At 36.4% G+C, this 21,382-nt stretch overlaps 1 protein-coding gene across 1 annotated transcript in view; it reads right to left on the minus strand.

Moving 5' to 3' along the window:
* SPAG1 (sperm associated antigen 1) overlaps window positions 1-21,382 on the minus strand; it is a 94,333-nt gene that overhangs the window by 47,272 nt on the left and 25,679 nt on the right. The window contains exons 9-10 of the mRNA XM_036830754.1: window positions 18,314-18,420; window positions 9,018-9,177 (exon numbers count right to left, since the gene is read on the minus strand). Of these exons, the coding sequence (XP_036686649.1) occupies window positions 9,018-9,177; window positions 18,314-18,420 (267 nt within the window). The remainder of the gene's footprint in view (window positions 1-9,017; window positions 9,178-18,313; window positions 18,421-21,382) is intronic.

The following is a 21,382-nucleotide window of genomic DNA, read 5'->3' on the forward strand; positions in this document are numbered from 1 at the left end:
TTAATTGATATTTATAGGACATTCCATCCAAAAACAACAGAATACACTTTCTTCTCAAGTGCTCATGGAACATTCTCCAGGATAGATCATATCTTGGGTCACAAATCAAGCTTTGGTAAATTTAAGAAAATTGAAATCGTATCAAATATCTTTTCCGACCACAACGCTATGAGACTAGATATCAATTACAGGAAAAAATATGTAAAAAATACAAACACATGGGGGCTAAACAATACACTACTTAATAACCAAGAGATCACTGAAGAAATCAAAGAGGAAATCAAAAAATACCTAGAAACAAATGACAATGAAAACACGACAAAACTAAACCTATGGGAGGCAGCAAAATCAGTACTAAGAGGGAAGTTTATAGCAATACAATACTACCTTAAGAAACAAGGAACATCTCAAATGAACCTAACTTTACACCTAAAGCGATTAGAGGAAGAAGAACATAAAAACCCCAAAGTTAGCAGAAGGAAAGAAATCATAAAGATCAGATCAGAAATAAATGAAAAAGAAATGAAGGAAACTATAGCAAAGATCAATAAAACTAAAAGCTGGTTCTTTGAGAAGATAAACAAAATTGATAAACCATTAGCCAGACTCATCTAGAAAATAAGGGAGAAGACTCAAATCAATAGAATTAGAAATGAAAAAGGAGAAGTAACCACTGACACTGCAGAAATACAAAGGATCATGAGAGATTACTACAAGCAACTATATGCCAATAAAATGGACAACCTGGAAAAACTGGACAAATTCTTAGAAAAGCACAACCTTCTGAGACTGAACCAGGAAGAAATAGAAAATAAAAACAGACCAATCACAAGCACTGAAATTGAAACTGTGATTAAAAATCTTCCAACAAACAAAGCCCAGGACCACATGGCTTCACAGGAAAATTCTACAAAACATTTAGAGAAGAGCTAACACCTATCCTTCTCAAACTCTTCCAAAATATAGCAGAGGGAGGAACACTCCCCAACTCATTCTATGAAGCCACCATCACCCTGTAACCAAAACCAGACAAAGATGTCACAAAGAAAGAAAACTACAGGCCAATATCACTGACGAACATAGATGCAAAAATCCTCAACAAAATACTAGCAAACAGAATCCAACAGCACATTAAAAGGATCATACACCATGATCAAGTGGGGTTATCCCAGGAATGCAAGGATTCTTCTATATACGTAAATCAATCAATGTGATACACCATATTAACAAATTGAAGGAGAAAAACCATGTGATCATCTCAATAGATGCAGAAAAAGCTTTCGACAAAATTCAACACTCATTTATGATAAAAACCCTCCAGAAAGTAGGCATAGAGGGAACTTATCTCAACATAATAAAGGCCATACATGACAAACCCAGAGCCAACGTCGTCCTCAATGGTGAAAAACTGAAACCGTTTCCACTAAGATCAGGAACAAGACAAGGTTGCCCACTCTCACCACTATTATTCAACATAGTTTTGGAAGTTTTAGCCACGGCAATCAGAGAAGAAAAAGAAATTAAAGGAATACAAATTGGAAAAGAAGAAGTAAAGCTGTCACTGTTTGCAGATGACATGATACTATCCATAGAGAATCCTAAAGATGCTACCAGAAAACTGCTAGAGCTAATCGATGAATTTGGTAAAGTAGCAGGATACAAAATTAATGCACAGAAATCTCTTGCATTCCTATACACTAATGATGAAAAATCTGAAAGAGAAATTAAGGAAACACTCCCATTTGCCATGGCAACAAGAGAATAAAATACCTAGGAATAAACCTACTTAAGGAGACAAAAGACCTGTATGCAGAAAACTATAACACACTCATGAAAGAAATTAAATATGATACAAATATATGGAGAGATATACCATATTCTTGGATTGGAAGAATCAACATTGTGAAAATGACTATACTACCAAAGCAATCTACAGATTCAATGCAATCCCTATCAAACTACCACTGGCATTTTTCAGAGAAACAGAACAAAAAATTGCAGAATTTGTATGGAAACACAAAAGACCCCAAATAGCCAAAGCAATTTTGAGAAAGAAAAACAGAGCTGGAGGAATCAGGCTCCTGGACTTCAGACTATACTACAAAGCTACAGTAATCAAGACAGTATGGTACTGACACAAAAACAGAAATATAGATCCATGGAACAGGATAGAAAGCCCAGAGATAAACCCACGCACATATGGTCACCTTATCTTTCATAATGGAGGAAGAATATACAAAGGAGAAAAGATAGCCTCTTCAATAAGTGGTGCTGGGAAACTGGACAGCTACACGTAAAAAAAAAAAATGAAATTAGAACACTCCCTAACACCATACACAAAAATAAACTCAAAATGGATTAAAGACCTAAATGTAAGGCCAGACACTATAAAACTCTTAGAGGAAAACACAGGCAGAACACTCTATGACATAAATCACAGCAAGATCCTTTTTGACCCACCTCCTAGACAAATGGAAATAAAAACAAAAATAAACAGATGGGGCCTAATGAAGATTAAAAGCTTTTGCACAGCAAAGGAAAACATAAACAAGAGGAAAAGACAACCCTCAGAATGGGAGAAAATATTTGCAAATGAAGCAACTGACAAAGGATTAATCTCCAAAATTTACAAGCAGCTCATGCAGCTCAATATCAAAAAAACAAACAACCCAATCCAAAAATGGGCGGAAGACCTAGATAGACATTTCTCCAAAGAAGATATACAGATTTCTAACAAACACATGAAAGAATGCTCAATATTATTAATCATTAGAGAAATGCAAATCAAAACTACAATGAGGTATCGTATCACCTCACACCAGTCAGAATAGCCATCATCGAAAAATCTACAAACAATAAATGCTGGAGAGGGTGTGGAGAAAAGGGAACCTTCTTGCACTGTTGTTGGGAATGTAAATTGATACAGCCACTATGGAGAACAGTATGGAGGTTCCTTAAAAAACTAAAAATAGAACTACCATACGAGCCAGCAATCCCACTACTGGGCGTATACCCTAAGAAAACCATAATTCAAAAAGAGTCATGTATGACAATGTTCATTGCAGCTCTATTTACAATAGCCAGGACATGGAAGCAACCTAAGTGTCCATCGACAGATGAATGGATAAAGAAGATGTGGCACATATATACAATGGAATATTACTCAGTCATAAAAAGAAACAAAATTGAGTTATTTGTAGTGAGGTGGATGGACCTAGAGTCTGTCATATAGAGTGAAGTAAGTCAGAAAGAGAAAAACAAATACCGTATGCTAACACATATATATGGAATATAAAAAAAAAAAGGTTATTAAGAACCTAGTGGCAGGACAGGAATAAAGACGCAGCCCTACTAGAGAATGGATTTGAGGACATGGGGGTGGGGGAAGGGTAAGCTGGGACAAAGTGAGAGAGTGGCATGGACATATATACACTACCAAATATAAAATCAATAGCTAGTGGGAAGCAGCTGCATAGCACAGGGAGATCAACTTGGTGCTTTGTGACCACCTAGAGGGGTGGGCTAGGGAGGGTGTGAGGGAGACGCAAGAGGGAAGAGATATGCAGATATATGTATGTGTATAGCTGATTCACTGTGTTATAAAGCAGAAACTAACACACCATTGTAAAGCAATTATACTCCATAAAGATGTTAAAAAAAAAAAAAAGCAGAGAAAATTCAATGAAACATTTGAAAAAATCAATAACATTGATAAACCTCAAACCAGAATGACAAACAAAAAAGAGAGAAAACACAAATCGCCACTATCAGGAAGAGAGGATATCACTACAGATCAATCAGACATTAAAGCTATAATAAGGGAGTACTATGAACTGTGCTTATAAATTCAACAATCTGGATGAAATGGACCAATTTCTTGAAACTACTAAACTCAGGATTCACCCAAGAAAAAAACAGATAACCTAAACTGTTGTATGTCTATTAAAGAAATTAAATTTGTAATTTTAAATCTTTCACAAAAGAACCTCCAGGCCCAGATGATTTCACTGGCAAATTCTACCAAATTTTTAAAGAAGTAATATCAATTCTACACAATCTCTTCCAGAAAATAGAAGTGGTGGAAGCACATCCCAGCTCCCAACTTTTCTGACGTTGCCATTACCCTGATACCAAAACCAGACATGTACAGTACAAAAAAAAAGAAAAACTATAGTCCAATTTCTCTCATGAATATAGACGCAAAAATCCTCAACAAGATAATAACAGACAAAATCCAGTAATATATGAAAAGAATAATACATGATGATCGATGGGGTTTATCCCAAGAATTCAAGGCTAGCTCAACTTTTGAAAATCAATCAACATAATCCAATATACTAACAGATTACAGAAGAAAAACCACATGATCAAATCAATTGCTGCAGAAAAAGTATTTGAAAAGTTCACATCAATTTGAGATAAAAAGTCGCAGTCATGTAGAAATAGAAAGTTACTTCCTTAATTTGATGAAGCCCATCTCTCAAAAACCCACAGTTAACAGAAAACTTAATGATGGAAGACTGAATGCTTGCCCTCTAAGATTAAGAACAAAGCTCATGGATGTTCACTCTCACCATTTTTATTCAACACCATAGCCCTTAGCCAGTGCAATAAAGTAAGAAAGAGAAAGAAAAGACGTATAGATTGGAAATCAAAGAAATAAAACTGTTCTTATGTGCAGACCATGTAATTGTCTATGAAAAAAATTCCAAGGAGTCTACAAAAAGCATCCTGGAACTTATCAGTGAGTTAGCAAGACTGCAAGATACAAGGTCAACATATTTTTTAAAATAAATGATATTTTTATATTCTAGCAATGAACAATTCAATTTTCAATTTTCTGAAATTAAAAAAACATTCTTTACAATAGCTCCAAAAAATTTAAATACTTAAGTATAAATTTGTCAAAGTATGTGCAGTATCTGTGTGCTGAAAACTTAAAAAACACTAATGAAATAAATCAAAGAAGACCTAAATAAGTGGAGAGATATACCATGTTCATGGACTGGAAAAATCCATATAGTTACAATGTCATTTCTTCCCTAAATTGATCTATAAATTCAATGCAGTTCCAATCAAAAAGAACTGATTTAACTACCTCATATTTGCTGTCCAATTATACTCTACTATATACTATAGTGATATACAGTGGGAAATTCCTTGTGTTTTGCAGTGAGTAGAAATATAGATTTTAGTAATATAACAAACAGGCTTGTGGTAAAATAGTCATCAAATGTATGTGACTGTTAAGTGATTTTATGTAATAAAGGAATATACCTGAATATTAAGAGAAATAGGAGAAATGCAGCCTGTGAAAAATAAAATATAATTGAAAAAACCCTGATTTTAAAACTATGTGAAAGGCAAAGGAACTAGAATAGCCAAACTATTTTGAAGAAGAAAAATAAAGCTTTAGGAATCACACTACCTGATTTTAAGACTTACTGTAAAACTACAGCACTCAAGACAGTGTGGTATTGACAAAGGGACAGACACATAGATCAGTGGAAAAGAACTGAACCCAGAGTTAGATTCTATTGGCTACACAAATATGGCCAATTGATTTTTTCTTACAAAGGTGCAAAGGCAGTTCAAAGGTATAAGGATAGTTTTCATCAAATGGCTTTGGAACAATTGGACATCCATATGCAAAAAAGTGAAACTCAATCTAATCCTCACACTTCATAGAAAAATTAACTCAGTATGGCTAAGTGAAATAAGTCAGACAGAGAAAGATAAACACCATATGATCTCATTTATATGTGGAATCTAAAAAGAAAAACCAAACTGAGCTCATAGAGAACAGATTGATAGTTGCCAGAGGTGTATCTGTGTGTGTGTGTTTCTGTGTGTGTGTGTGTACATGTGCACACGTGTGCAATGGGTGAAGGGAGTCAAAAGGCACAAACTTCCAGTTATAAAATAAGTAAGTCATGGGGATGTAATGTACAGCATAGTGACTAGAGTTAATAATACTCTATTATATATTTGAAAGTTTCTAAAAGAGATCCTAAAAGTTCTCATCACAAGAAAAAAAATTTTTTAACTGTGTATGGTGATGGTTGTTAACTAGACTTATTGTGGCGATTACTTCACAATATATATGACTATTGAATCATGTTGTACCCATGAAACTAACAGAATGTTATATGTCAATTATATCTCAATAAAAAAATTAACTCAGAATGGTACATAAGTGTAAAACATAAAACTATGGAACTTTTAAAGGAAAACATAGGAGAAAATCCTCATGATTTTAGCTTAGTCAAAGCATTAAGATATGACACCAAATCACCAGTCCATTAAAAAATTTTGATAAACTGGACTCTAACCAAACTAACACCCTTTTTTTCTGTGAAAGACACTGATAAAAGAATGAGGGGAAAAAAAGCTACAAATAGGGAAAAAATATTTGCAGATCTCATATCTAACAAAGGACTTGTATCAAAAATATAAAAAGAACTCTCAAAATTCAACAGTAAGAAAGCAACAACCCAACTTTAAAAACTGGTGGAATAATTTCAACAGATACTTTACCAGAAGTGATATAGACATGGCAAATAAGCACATGAAAAAATGTTCAACATCACTAGCCATTAGTAAAATGCAAATTAAAACCACAGTGAGAAACCACTACACACCTAATAAAATGGCTAAAAAAATATTTTAAATAAAATACCAAATGCTGGCAAGAATGTGAAGCAGCTAGAACTCTCCCGTGTTGCTAATGGGAATGAAAAATGGTACCGCCATTCTGGAAAAACAGTCTGGAGATTTTTTATAAAGTTAAACATACACTTGCCATATGACCCAGCAGTCCCACTCTTGGTATTTACCCCAGAGAAATGAAAACGTATGTTCACCCAAAAACCTGTGCATGAATATTAATAGCAGCTCTATTCATAAATACCAAATACTGGAAAAAACCCAAATGTCCTTGAACAAATGAAAGGATAAACAAGCTGCAGTATATCCATATAATGGTGTATTACTCAGTAATAAAAAAGAATAAATCAAAGATACATGCAACTACATGAATGAATCTCAGTGACATTATGCTAAGTGAAGGAAGCTAGTCTCAAAAGGTTATATACTCTCTGATTCCATTTATATGACATTCTGGAAAAGGTGAAACTACAGGAACAGAGAATAGATCAACGGCTACCAAGGCTTGGGGTGAGGGAAGGGTTTGGCTAAAAGGAGGTGTTCTTTTTTGCTTTCCTTTTAGCCAACAATTTGTGATAAAATTGTTCTGGATCCTGACGGTGGTGGTTGTTACATGAAATTATACACGTGTTAGAACTGTATACCAAAAAGTCCATTTTTACTATATGTAAATTTTAAAAAATAATTTTAAAATAGTAGCAATTGATACAGTTTATATTATATCTTGTTCCAGGTAAGATTTTAAATGATTTCCTTTAATTGTAAGATGCTTGGCTAATTATCTGAAGCTAAATATAAACATAAGAAAAACATTTGCTCCCAGAACTTGCTTAAAGGTGAGCCTCAATCGGGACTTCCCTAGGTGGCGCAGTGGTTAAGAATCTGCCTGCCAACGCAGGGGACCCGGGTTCAATCCCTAGTCCGGGAAGATCCCATATGCCGTGGAGCAGCTAAGCCCGTGCACTGCAACTACTGAGCCTGCACTCTGGAGCCCGTGAGCCACAATTACTGAGCCCGTGAGCCACAATTACTGAGCCCACGTGCCACAACTACTGAAGCCCACGCGCCTAGAGCCCGTGCTTGGCAACAAGAGAAGCCGACGCAATGAGAAGCCCACGCACCGCAACAAAGAGGAGCCCCCGCTTGCCGCAACTAAAGAAAGCCCGTTGCCGCAGCAACGAAGACCCAACACAGACAAAAATAAATAAATAAATAAATAAATTGAAGAAAAAAAGGTGAGCCTCAATCCTTGAAAAGCTGCTTACCTTAAATTCTCCTTTTTATCCTTTTGATGCTCTCACTTTCTTTTCCATCTTTCTTGGGTGCTCTACTCTGCCTCCTCATCTCTCTCCCCCTTCCTTTCTGTGCTTTTGTCTTTATCCTAGCTTAACTGATCATATTTTAAGCTGATGTATATATTTTACACTATATATTTTGCCACGAAAAAATAAAAACTTATACTCCTTGTTCTTTCTTTAAAGTTGAATGACTTGAACATTTTATATTTCTCTAAATTAAAATATTCTGTCAAATTACTTAAAGTTGATTTTTACCAGTGAATGATTTTCAAAGCTGACATTTCCCCCTCAGCTGCTCAGGAGCTCTCAAGAAAAAAGAAAAACTTTTCCCCCCTGGTCAAATGAAAAGGCAGATTTTTTTCCCCTTAAAGTTGATGTAATTTTCATTGTCTTATATTATGAAGATTAAACTTTATATAGTCTAGATTCTTTTTTTTTAAATTACATCAAAAGTGAAATTGCATATTTTTTAAAAATTTCTTTGAGAGGCACGCATAGTTACAGGGCATTCCAACAGTGCATTAATGTTTAGGCAAACAACCCCTTTGAAGCCAACATATTTGTTTGACCAAGTAGCTATATATAAAACAATCATCTAAGAGATGGACATAAGGTTAACTTGCAAATGGTTGGTGTCACAAAGGCAGCCATTTGTGTTTAAAGGTGATAATCAGGAATTAAATTGAGCACTAGAAAAGATGTCAGATTATGAAGAAAAATGGGTTTGGGAGATTGTATTAAGAAAAAGATTTTAACCAGACTTATCGTGGTGATAATTTCACAATATATACAAATACTGAATCATTATGTTGTACACCTGAAACTAACATAATGTTATAAGTCAATTATACCGCAATAAGAAAAGAAAAGAAAAAGAAATGAGCTGTATTAAGAAAAAGATGAAGGAAAAACCTGCTTGTGGACTTACAAGGTAAAGGCTAGAAAAATTTGGTAGACTAAGAATTTCTGTACAAATAGAAAATTTGAGCCAGCTCATCATATAAGAAGATAGGGGGTTTTTTTTGCATAAACCAAAGAGAAAAGATGTCTTACTCTTATCTCCAATGCCATCTTCATGTTTTCTTCCACTGTCCTTTTCATTTTCATCTTCTGAGTTTTCTACTTCCTGAATAACCATCCTTTTCCCTTTGGTTTGAGTCTCAGATGCAGGTTCAGAATTTTTCAGATCTCTTTCAACCTCTAACAAGGTTTTCTGAAACATAATCGCCACATTAAAGAAAAATTTTTCCTTTAGTTAAAAAAAATAACCATTCTTGCAGGTAAGAATATGAAGATATTAAAAAGTGAATAAAGATAACTAAGATAAAGCTTCTTATGGTGGTCTTTATTTTTCTTTTCAAACAACTTCACTGCTTTTTCTGATTAGAACTATACATGTCCGCTGTAAAAAACTTAAAGCATAACAAGTATAAAAGAAGGATGAAGAAAATCATCTGAAATCCTGCCACTCAGATAAACTATCGACATTCTGATCATCTTCCTAGATGTATTTGTATGCATATACACACACAGAGATGTCCAGTTTTATACAAATTAAACCATACTATACATGTTTTTTAAGAGTCATGTTGAAAGTTCTTTAATATTTTATGCCAACTAGAAATTTTAAAAAATATATCAAACCATTTTGCTTCCTTCCTCATGTTTAACACCTTACTGAGGTATAATTGACATAAACTGCACATACTTAAAGAGCACAAGTTTTAATAGATTTTGACGTAATAATAAACATATCCATCATTCACAAAACGTTTCTTCCTATCTTTTTGTTATGCTTCTCTTTTGCTCATCCCTGCAACCACTGTTCTTTCTGTTACGATAGATTAGTTTGCATTTTCTAGTTTTTTATATAAGTAGAATCATACTACATGTACTCTTTTTGTCTGGCTTCTTTCACTTAGCATAATTATTTTGAAATTTATCCATGTCGTCTTATGAACCTATTAGTTCATTCCCTTTTATCATTCAGTAGTATTCTATTATATGCTTATAAAACGATTTGTTTATCCATTCACCTATTGATGGACATTTTGGGCTGTTTTCAGTTTTTGGCAATTACAAATGAAGCCATTATAAACATTCGTGTTTAAATCTTTGTATGGACCTATGCTTGTATTTTTCTTGGTGAATACTCGGAGTGGAATGACTGGGTCATGCGGTAGGCGTATGATTGTTTTGTTTAACTTTTTACCTGTATTCCAAAGCAGTGGGATCATTTTATATTCCCAAAAGTTTCAGTTCTCCCACATGCCCACCAACACTTGGTATGGTCAATCATTTTCATTTTAGCTGTCTAACAGGTTTGTAGTGGTATCTCTTGTGGTTTTAATTTATGTTTCTCTAGTGACTAATGACATTGAGCATCTTTTCATGTGCTTATTTTCCATTCACATAACTCTTTTGGTGATGTGTCTGATCAAATATCTTGCTTATTTTTCATCAACCTGTTTGTTTTCTTATTATTGAGTTTTTAGAGTTCTGTATATATTCAGGATACAGTCCTTTGTTGGATACATGATTTGCAAATATTTTCCCCCAGTCTATGGCTTGTCTTTTTATTCTTCTGATAGAATAAATAAAAACTTTTTAATTTTGATGAAGCCCAATTATCAACTTTTTATGGATTATGCCTCTGTGTCATACCTAAGGAATATTTGTCTCATCCAAGGTCATAAAGATTTTCTCTTATGTTTTCTTCTAGAACTTTCATACTTCAAGTTTTATATTAAGGTATATAATCCACTTTGAGTTAATCTTTACATATGGTTAAGGTAAAAATGCATTTGGTTAAGGTCTGAAGTTAATATGTAAACATGAACTTACGTTGGATAGTAAAATTAAAGGTGGTTTTCCTTGTTTCAATTTTTTTCTTTTAGAATATTATAATGCTAACTTTTTAATGAACATACCATTATAAAAAGGAAATACTATGGTGTCAAGATGTGTTCCTAAGCTGCACCCTAAACCTAATCCACTGAAATGCTGACTTGATAAATGCAGCTGATACAGTAGGGACATCAGCTGCCTCTCAGAGAGAGTTAGATAACCTGAAAGGTATGTGGAAACAGTGACAACTTATTGGTCGAAGACAGTTCTCCATGGGTTTCCCATATTTCTGAATATAATGTAAGCAGAGGAACTAAACCACCCTTGTTCTAGACTTTTTTTTCTTTTTTTTTTTGATTTATAACAACAGGAATTTATTTCTCAGTTCTGAAGGCTAGGAAGTCCAAGTTTAAGGTGCTAGCAGATTTGGTTTCTGGTGAGGGCCTGCTTTCTGGTTCACAGACAGCTGTCTTCCTGCTGTGTCTGCACTTGGAGAAAGGGACCTAGATTATCTTTTTAAGGATGTCTGTACTGAGAACAGCCCTGGGAAACAGAGAATATTTCCCTTCAGAGGAGAGAAGGTTCGTTTGCTTTCCAGCAAAATAACGTTTCCCTCTGGCACAGAGGTTTGGCAGATTTGCTTGTATCCCATTATAAAATATGGGTGTTGGATTTTCTGAATTTGGGATTCCTCAGCTGTGACACAAACCCACCAAGTGTGAAGCACCTATCTGGGCCTTCTGCCGCCCCCACGGAACTTGGGGGCCAGGGTAACGGACATGAGCTTGAAGCTCATCAGCTTGCCATGCCATGAGTAGCAAAGTCTTTTGTGCCTGACCCAGGAGTCTTGTATATTCCTCTAGGCAACCTTGCTAATTTTCATGTACGGTAAACTCTCAGGCCCTTCACAGCTCTTGACACTTACCTCTACTCTTTAGGCTTGAATACAGATCCCCTAAGTGTATATCTGAGTCAGTTTACTGTCAGGGATGCTATGCTTACCATGCAAATTGAGAAATGAACACTCTTTTATAGCCATCAAGCTCATGCTTAATCCTACCTAGGAAAGTTCTACACCATTTGCATAATAAATTGAACTTGGCTCAAAGAAAAGAATTGCCTACAAAGCTTCAGGAAAGAGAAAATTATTTGCCCTTCAGGAGTAGGTTTATGATTTTGGACAATTTAAGAGCCTACTTTCTTCCACTTCAAATAGATGTTAACACTGGGAGTGTCTGAGATGTACCTCTTTTTTTTTTTTTAACATCTTTATTGGAGTATAATTGCTTTACAATGGTGTGTTAGTTTCTGCTTTATAACACAGTGAATCAGCTACACATATAAATATATCCGCATATCTCTTCCCTCTTGCGTCTCCCTCCCACCCTCCCTATCCCACCCCTCTAGGTGGTCACAAAGCACCGAGCTGATCTCCCTGTGCTATGCAGCTGCTTCCCACTAGCTATCGGTTTTACATTTGGTAGAGTATATATGTCCATGCCACTCTCTCACTTTGTCCCAGCTTCCCCTTCCCCCTCCCCGTATCCTCAAGTCCATTCTCTAGAAGGTCTACATCTTTATTCCCGTCCTGCCCCAAGGTTCTTCATGCCTTTTTTTTTTTTTTTAGATTCCATATATATCTGTTAGCATACTGTATTTGTTTTTCTCTTTCTGACTTACTTCACTCTGTATGACAGACTCTAGGTCCATCCACCTCACTACAAATAACTCAATTTCATTTCTTTTTATGGCTGAGTAATATTCCATTGTATATATGGGCCACATCTTCTTTATCCATTCATCTGTCGATGGACACTTAGGTTGCTTCCATGTCCTCGCTATTGTAAATGGAGCTGCAATGAATATTGTCATACATGACTCTTTTTGAATTATGGTTTTCTCAGGGTATATGCCCAGTAGTGGGATTGCTGTGTCATATGATAGTTCTATTTTTAGTTTTTTAAGGAACCTCCATACTGTTCTCCATAGTGGATGTATCAATTTACATTCCCAACAACAGTGCAAGAGGGTTCCCTTTTCTCCACACCCTCTCCAGCATTTATTGTTTGTAGATTTTTTGATGATGGACATTCTGACTGGTGTGAGATGATATCTCATTGTAGTTTTGATTCGCATTTCTCTAATGATTAATTATATTGAGCATTCTTTCATGTGTTTGTTGGCAACCTGTATATCTTCTTTGGAGAAATGTCTATTTAGGTCTTCTGCCCATTTTTGGATTGGGTTGTTTGTTTTTTTGATACTGAGCTGCATGAGCTGCTTGTAAATTTTGGAGATTAATCTGTGTCAGTTGCTTCATTTGCAAACATTTTCTCCCATTCTGAGGGTTGTCTTTTCGTCCTGTTTATGGTTTCCTTTGCTGTGCAAAAGCTTTTAATTTTCATTAGGCCCCATTTGTTAATTTTTGTTTTTATTTCCATTTGTCTAGGAGGTGGGTCAAAAAGGATCTTGCTGTGATTTATGTCATAGAGTGTTCTGCCTATGTTTTCCTCTAGGAGTTTTATAGTGTCTAGCCTTACATTTAGGTCCTTAATCCATTTTAGGTTTATTTTTGTGTATGGTGTTAGGGAGTGTTCTAATTTCATTCTTTTACATGTAGCTGTCCAGTTTTCCCAGCACCACTTATTGAAGAGGCTGTCTTTTCTCCATAGTATATTCTTGCCTCCTTTATCAAAAATAAGGTGACCATATGTGTGTGGGTTTATCTCTGGGCTTTCTATCCTGTTCCATGGATCTATATTTCTGTTTTTGTGCCAGTACCATACTGTCTTGATTACTGTAGCGTTGTAGTACAGTCTGAAGTCAGGGAGCCTGATTCCTCCAGCTCCATTCAAGATTGCTTTGGCTATATGGGGTCTTTTGTGTTTCCATACAAATTCTGCAATTTTTAGTTCTAGTTCTGTGAAAAATGCCAGTGGTAGTTTGATAGGGATTGCATTGAATCTGTAGATTGCTTTGGGTAGTAGAGTCATTTTCACAATGTTCATTCTTACAATCCAAGAACATGGTATATCTCTCCATCTGTTTGTATCATCTTTAATTTCTTTCATCAGTGTCTTATAGTCTTCTGCATACAAGTCTTTTGCCTCCTTAGGTAGGTTTATTTCTAGGTATTTTATTCTTTTTGTTGCAATGGTAAATGGGAGTGTTTCCTTAATTTCTCTTTCAGATTTTTCATCATTAGTGTATAGCAATGCATGAGATTTCTGTGCATTAATTTTGTATTCTGCTACTTTACCAAATTCATTGATTAGCTCTAGTAGTTTTCTACTAGCATCTTTAGGATTCTCTATGGATAGTATCATGTCATCTGCAAACAGTGACAGCTTTACTTCTTCTTTTCTGATTTGGATTCCTTTTATTTCTTTTTCTTCTCTGATTGCTGTGGCTAAAACTTCCAAAACTATGTTGAGTAATAGTGGTGAGAGTGGGGAACCTTGTCTTGTTCCTGATCTTAGTGGAAATGGTTTCCGTTTTTCACTATTGAGGACGATGTTGGCTGTGGGTTTGTCATATATGGCCTTTATTATGTTGAGGTAAGTTCCCTCTATGCCTACTTTCTGGAGGGTTTTTATCATAAATGAGTGTTGAATTTTGTCTAAAGATTTTTCTGCATCTATTGAGATGATCATATGGTTTTTATTCTTCAATTTGTTAATATGGTGTATCACATTGATTAATTTGCATATATTGAAGGATCCTTGCATTCCTGGGATAAACCCCACTTGATCATGGTGTATGATCCTTTTAATGTGCTATTGGTTTCTGTTTGCTAGTATTTTGTTGAGGATTTTTGCATCTATGTTCATCAGTGATATTGGCCTGTAGTTTTCTTTCTTTGTGACATCTTTGTCTGGTTTTGGTATCTGGGTGATGGTGGCCTCATAGAATGAGTTTGGGAGTGTTCCTCCCTCTGCTATATTTTGGAAGAGTTTGAGAAGGAGAGGTGTTAGCTCTTCTATAAATGTGTGATAGAATTTTCCTGTGAAGCCATGTGGTCCTGGGCTTTTCTTTGTTGGAAGATTTTTAATCACAGTTTCAATTTCAGTACTTGTGATTGGTCTGTTTATATTTTCTATTTCTTCCTGGTTCAGTCTCAGAAGGTTGTGCTTTTCTAAGAATTTGTCCATTTCTTCCAGGTTGTCCATTTTATTGGCATAGAATTGCTTGTAGTAATCTCTCATGATCCTTTGTATTTCTGCAGTGTCAGTTGTTACTTCTTTTTCATTTCTAATTCTATTGATTTGAGTCTTCTCCCTTTTTTTCTTGATGAGTCTGGCTAATGGTTTATCAATTTTGTCTATCTTCTCAAAGAACCAGCTTTTAGTTTTATTGATTTTTGCTATTGTTTCCTTCATTTGTTTTTCATTTATTTCTGATCTGATCTTTATGATTTCTTTCCTTCTGCTAACTTTGGGGTTTTTTTGTTCTTCTTTGTCTAATCGCTTTAGGTGTAAGGTTAGATTTTTTATTCGAGATGTTTCTTGTTTCTTAAGGTAGGACTGTATTGCTATAAACTTCCCTCTAAGAACTGCTCTTGCTGCATCCCATAGGTTTTGGGGCGTTGTGTTTTCCTTGTCATTTGTTTCTAGGTACTTTTTGATTTCCTCTTTGATTTCTTCTGTGATCTCTTGGCTGTTAAGTAGTGTATTGTTTAGCCTCCATGTGTTTGTATTTTTTACAAATTTTTTCCTGTAATTAACATCTAGTCTCATAGCATTGTGGTCGGAAAAGATACTTGATATGATTTCAATTTTCTTAAATTTACCAAGGCTTGATTTGTGACCCAAGATATGATCTATCCTGGGGAATGTTCCATGAGCACTTGAGAAGAAAGTTTATTCTCTTGTTTTTGGATGGAATGTCTTATAAATATCAATTAAGTCCATCTTGTTTAATGTATCATTTAAAGCTTGTGTTTCCTTATTTAGTTTCATTTTGGATGATCTGTCCATTGGTGAAAGTGGGGTGTTAAAGTCCCCTACTATGATTGTGTTACTGTCAGTTTCCCCTTTTATGGCTGTTAGCATTTGCCTTATGTATTGAGGTGCTCCTATATTGGGTGTATAAATATTTACAATTGTTATATCTTCTTCTTGGATTGAGCCCTTGATCATTATGTAGTGTCCTTCTTTGTCTCTTGTAATAGTCTTTATTTTAAAGTCTATTTTTTCTGATATGAGAATTGCTACTCCAGCTTTCTTTTGATTTCCATTTGCATGGAATATCTTTTTCCATCCTCTTTCAGTCTGTATGTGTCCCTAGGTCTGAAGTGGGTCTCTTGTAGACAGCATATGTACAGGTCTTGTTTTTGTATGCATTCAGCCAGTCTATGTCTTTTGGTTGGAGCACTTAATCCATTTACATTTAAGGTAATTATCGATATGTATGTTCCTATTACCATTTTCTTAATTGTTTGGGGTTTGTTATTGTAGGTCTTTTCCTTCTCCTGTGTTTCCTGCCTAGAGAAGTTCCTTGAGCATTTTCTGTAAAGCTGGTTTGGTGGTGCTGAATTCTCTTAGGTTTTGCTTGTCTGTGAAGGTTTTAATTTCTCCGTCGAATCTGAATGAGATCCTTGCTGGGTAATCTTGGGTGTAGGTTTTTCCCTTTCATCACTTTAAATATGTCCTGCCACTCCCTTCTGGCTTGCAGAGTTTCTGCTGAAAGATCAGATGTTAACCTTATGGGGATTCCCTTGTAGGTTATTTGTTGTTTTTCCCTTGCTGCTTTTAATATTTTTTCTTTGTATTTAATTTTTGATAGTTTGATTAATATGTGTCTTGGTGTGTTTCTCCTTGGATTTATCCTGTATGGGACTGTCTGCACTCCCTGGACTTGATTGACTATTTGCTTTCCCATCTTAGAGAAGTTTTCAACTATAATCTCTTCAAAGATTTTCTCAGACCCTTTGTTTTTCTCTTCTTCTTCTGGGACCTGTATAATTCGAATGTTGGTGCATTTAATGTTGTCCCAGAGGTCTCTGAGACTGTCCTCAATTCTTTTCATTCTTTTTTCTTTATTCTGCTCTGCAGTAGTTATTTCCACTATTTTATCTTCCAGGTCACTTATCTGTTCTTCTGCCTCAGTTATTCTGCTATTGATTCCTTCTAGAGAATTTTTAATTTCATTTATTGTGTTGTTCATCATTGTTTGTTTGCTCTTTAGTTCTTCTAGGTGCTTGTTAAACGTTTCTTGTATTTTCTCCATTCTATTTCCAAGATTTTGGATCATCTTTACTATCATTATTCTGAATTCTTTTTCAGGTAGACTGCCTATTTCCTCTTCATTTGTTTGGTCTGGTGGGTTTTTACCTTGCTCCTTCATCTGCTGTGTGTTTCTCTATCTTCTCATTTTGCTTAACTTACTGTGTTTGGGGTCTCCTTTTCGCAGGCTGCAGTTCGTAGTTCCCATTGTTTCTGGTGTCTGCCCCCAGTGGATATGGCTGGCTGAGTGGGTTGTGCAGGCTTCCCAGTGGATTGGACTAGTGCCTGTGTTCTGGTGGATGAGGCTGGATCTTATCTTACTGGTGGGCAGGTCTGTGTCTGGTGGTGTGTTTTGGAGTGTCTGTGACCTTATTATGATTTTAGGCAGCCTCTCTGCTAATGGGTGGGGTTGTGTTCCTGCCTTGCTACTTGTTTGGCATAGGGTGTCCAGCACTGTTGCTTGCTGGTCGTTGAGTGGAGCTGGGTCTTGGCATTGAGATGGAGATCTCTGGGAGATTTTTGCTGTTTGATATTACATGGAGCTGGGAGGTCTGTGGTGGACCAATGTCCTGAACTCAGCTCTCCCACCTCAGAGGCACAGGCCTAGCTGTGGCGCACTAGCCCACTTCAGGCTGTGTTCACGCAGCCAATTCCAGTCCTCTCCCTGGGATCCGACCTCCAAAGCCTGAGCCTCAGCTCCCAGCTCCCACCTGCCCCGGCCAGTGAGCAGACAAGCCTCTTGGGCTGGTGAGTGCTGGTCAGCACCGATCCTCTGTGTGGGAATCTCTCCGCTTTGCCCTCCGCACACCTGTTGCTGCGCTCTCCTCCGTGGCCCCGAAGCTTCCCCCCTCCACGACCCGCAGTCTCCACCTGTGAAGGGACTTCCTAGTGTGTGGAAACCTTTCCTCCTTTACAGCTCCCTCCCAATGGTGCAGGTCCCATCCCTATTCTTTTGTCTCCGCTTTTTCTTTTCTCTTTTGCCCTACCCAGGTACGTGGGGAGTTTCTTGCCTTTTGGGAGGTGTGGGTTCTTCTGCCAGCTTTCAATAGGTGTTCTGTAGGAGTTGTTCCACATGTAGATGTATTTCTGATGTATTTGTGGGAAGGAAGGTGATCTCCACGTCTTACTCTTCCGCCATCTTGAAGCTCCTCGTACCTACTTCTTAAATCTGTGTCCTAATCCTCAACATCACTTTTCCAGCAAGACTGATATCATTTTAACATAAATACAGAAATAGCAAACTATAGAATTAGGTGAGTTATCACTTTCTATACTTACTTTGGCCAACTCATTATCAGGTTCAACAGCCAGTACTTTATTCAAATCTTTTATAGCTTCCTGGAGCTTGTTTTGATGTTTATACGTAGTGGCACGGCGCAGAAGAGCTGAAAATTTACCAAAATAAAAGACATACTTTAACATATGGCATTATGATTATAACACACCTTTCAAGTGTAAGAATATATGTAGCACAGAACAGTTTAGAATGCAATTGTGCCAACTACACCAACTTCCAACAACCTGGCCCTCTGGCCGCTCTAGTCCCTACCAGCTGCTCCAAGGGCTGAGAGACTCAGTACCTCACCCCTCAGAGGCACCATGCTGTGCTACAACACTGGGAAGGTCTTCACTAAATAGTAACATGTTCCTCCTTATAATCATCAGTACTATTATTTCCACTTTATGAAAACTTAGAAAACCCTTCCTTTAAATTTAGTACATTACTGACCAGCACCTGACCCAGAATATGGGTTGTTAGTGAAATCTCTATAGCACAGGGAACTGAAGGAATCCTGGTGATTAAGTCAGCTAGGTTCAGAAATTAAATACTTTAGCAATTTGTATCAGGGTTTTGTTTTTTTTTTTGGTAGGTTACAATATCTAATTTTATCATTTTTTAATACTGAAATGAATGCCTTCCTAGTCCGATTGTTATTAATTATATAATGAGAGAATTTTGTGTAGTTAGACATGATTTTGAAAAGAATCAGTCTTGGTAATTCTGAAAAGTGAGATATTTATATCTGATTTATTTTAATACACTATTTTATTTTTTTTTAGATTTTTTTTTTTTATGTGGACCATTTTTAAAGTCTTTATTGAATTTGTTACAATACTGCTTCTGTTTTATGTTTTGGTTTTTTAGCCACAGGCATGTAGGATCTTAGCTTCCCGACCAGGCATCGAACCCACACCCCCTGCATTGGAAGGCGAAGTCTTAACCACTGGACTGCCAGGGAAGTCCCAATATGCTATTTTAAAACATAAATTTCACTAGTTTGATTTTAGTCCTAGAAAAAGCCACGAAAGTCTAGAGGATAAATCATTTTATCATAAGTGTAATCAAAATTGTAGCATAAGTACAAGTTTAGCTTTTACTATTACTACTCAGATTTCAGAAGGGATTGTCCATAAAGAAATAATCATGATATAACAATTACCATTTTTTAAAACTTTTTACTTTGGAAAATACTTTAGATTTACAGAAAGTTGCAAAGCTAATACAGATAGTTCTCATATACCTTCACCCAGCTTTCCCTAATGCTAACATCTTACATAACTATGGTATTTTTGCCAAAACTAAGAAAATAACATTGGTACAATACTGTTAACTAAACTACAGGCTTTCTTTGGATTTCACCAATTTCTCCACTAATGTCCTTCTTCTGTTCCAGGATGTAATCAAATACCACATTGCATTCAGAACAATTATTTTTTGAGTAAAAAATAAAGTTTTGAAGTGGAAGATATTTATCCACTTAAGAAAACCTAAGACTTCAATGCTTTATGGCCATAGTGATTACTAGATGTGGCTCTGTCAAATTTTTTTTTAAATAGTGAAGATTCTGGTGCTTAAGGAATTATTCAATCAAGGAAGAATGAAAACAGAAGGCCATTCTACTGGCAGAAGAGTAGCACAGTGGTTGAATGTGGGCTCCTGATGTCTCATCCAGTGTTGAGTCCTGGCTCTGTCACTTACTAGCAGTGTGATCTTAGGTGAGTTGTTCAATCTCTCTATGCCTCAGTGTCCTTTTGTAAAATGAGTGTGCTAATAACAGTGCCTGCACATTTACTGAGCAGTTGTGAAAATTAATGGAGTTAATGCATGTACTACATGGCACAGGGCCTGGCACAGTGATGGTGTGGGCCCATCAGGAGATCGTAAAACCTTTACCAGGCACCTGCCTAAAGCTGGGAGCCCACCGGTACTCTGTGATAGAGACAACATACAGGCACAGGAGAACTCTACTGGGGAAAGGAGAGCAATCTATTATGATGACAGTCGGTCTGATGCACCGGGATCCACCCTCAGCACAACCATGGTTTCTGCCCACCCACGTTTGTAGGCATGTGAAGAAAAATTAAGTGGTTATATTTATCTGAATCCGTAAGTGTTTAAAGAAATAGAATGAGTCTGTTATAATTTATGCCACTTCCTTTTGGAATGACTCCCTGATAACAGAAAAGGAGAGTGGAGTCTGACTTGCATACTTCAGGCTTGGACCACAGCAAGGTGGTGCAGTCACTGAGACAGGAAATCAGAACAGAGGACAGGTGTTGGTGGAAAGATGTAGTCAGTTTTAGACACATTTAATTTAAAATGTCTATGGACATCTAGGTGGAAAAGCCCACAAAGCAGCTGGTAGAAAGTTCTAGAGCTCTGGTGTGGACTTATTGTATTATATTAATAAATATTTTTAAATCTATATTAAATTATACTTAAATTTATTTTTGAATAAAAAGATACAATTCAATAAGCCAGTCACAAAAAGATAAATACTGTATGATTTCATTCATATGATGTACCTAAAATAATAAAATCATAGAGACAGAAAGTAGACTGGTGGTTGCCAGAGGCTGGGGTGGGTGGAGAAATACAGAGTTGCTGTTTAATGGGTGCACTTTCAGATTTAAAAAGTTCTGGAGATGGATGGTAGTGATGACTGCACAACAATATGAATGTACTTAATACCACTGAACTATTCACTTAAAAATGATTAAGATGGTAAATTTTATGTTATGTCAATTTTACCACAATAAAAAAAATTGAAAGAAAAAAAAAAAACCACAAACCACAATTCAAATGCAAGCGTGAGATATTTCTTTTAAAACACATGTACAGGGGCTTCCCTGGTGGCGCAGTGGTTGAGAATCTGCTTGGCAATGCAGGGGACACGGGTTGGAGCCCTGGTCTGGGAAGATCCCACATGCCACGGAGCAACTAGGCCCGTGAGCCACAACTACTGAGCCTGCGCGTCTGGAGCCTGTGCTCTGCAACAAGAGAGGCCGAGATAGTGAGAGGCCCGCGCACCGCAATGAAGAGTGGCCCCCGCTTGCCACAACTAG

The sequence above is a fragment of the Balaenoptera musculus genome, chromosome 17 (assembly GCF_009873245.2).
Source record: "Balaenoptera musculus isolate JJ_BM4_2016_0621 chromosome 17, mBalMus1.pri.v3, whole genome shotgun sequence".
NCBI lineage: Eukaryota > Metazoa > Chordata > Mammalia > Artiodactyla > Balaenopteridae > Balaenoptera > Balaenoptera musculus.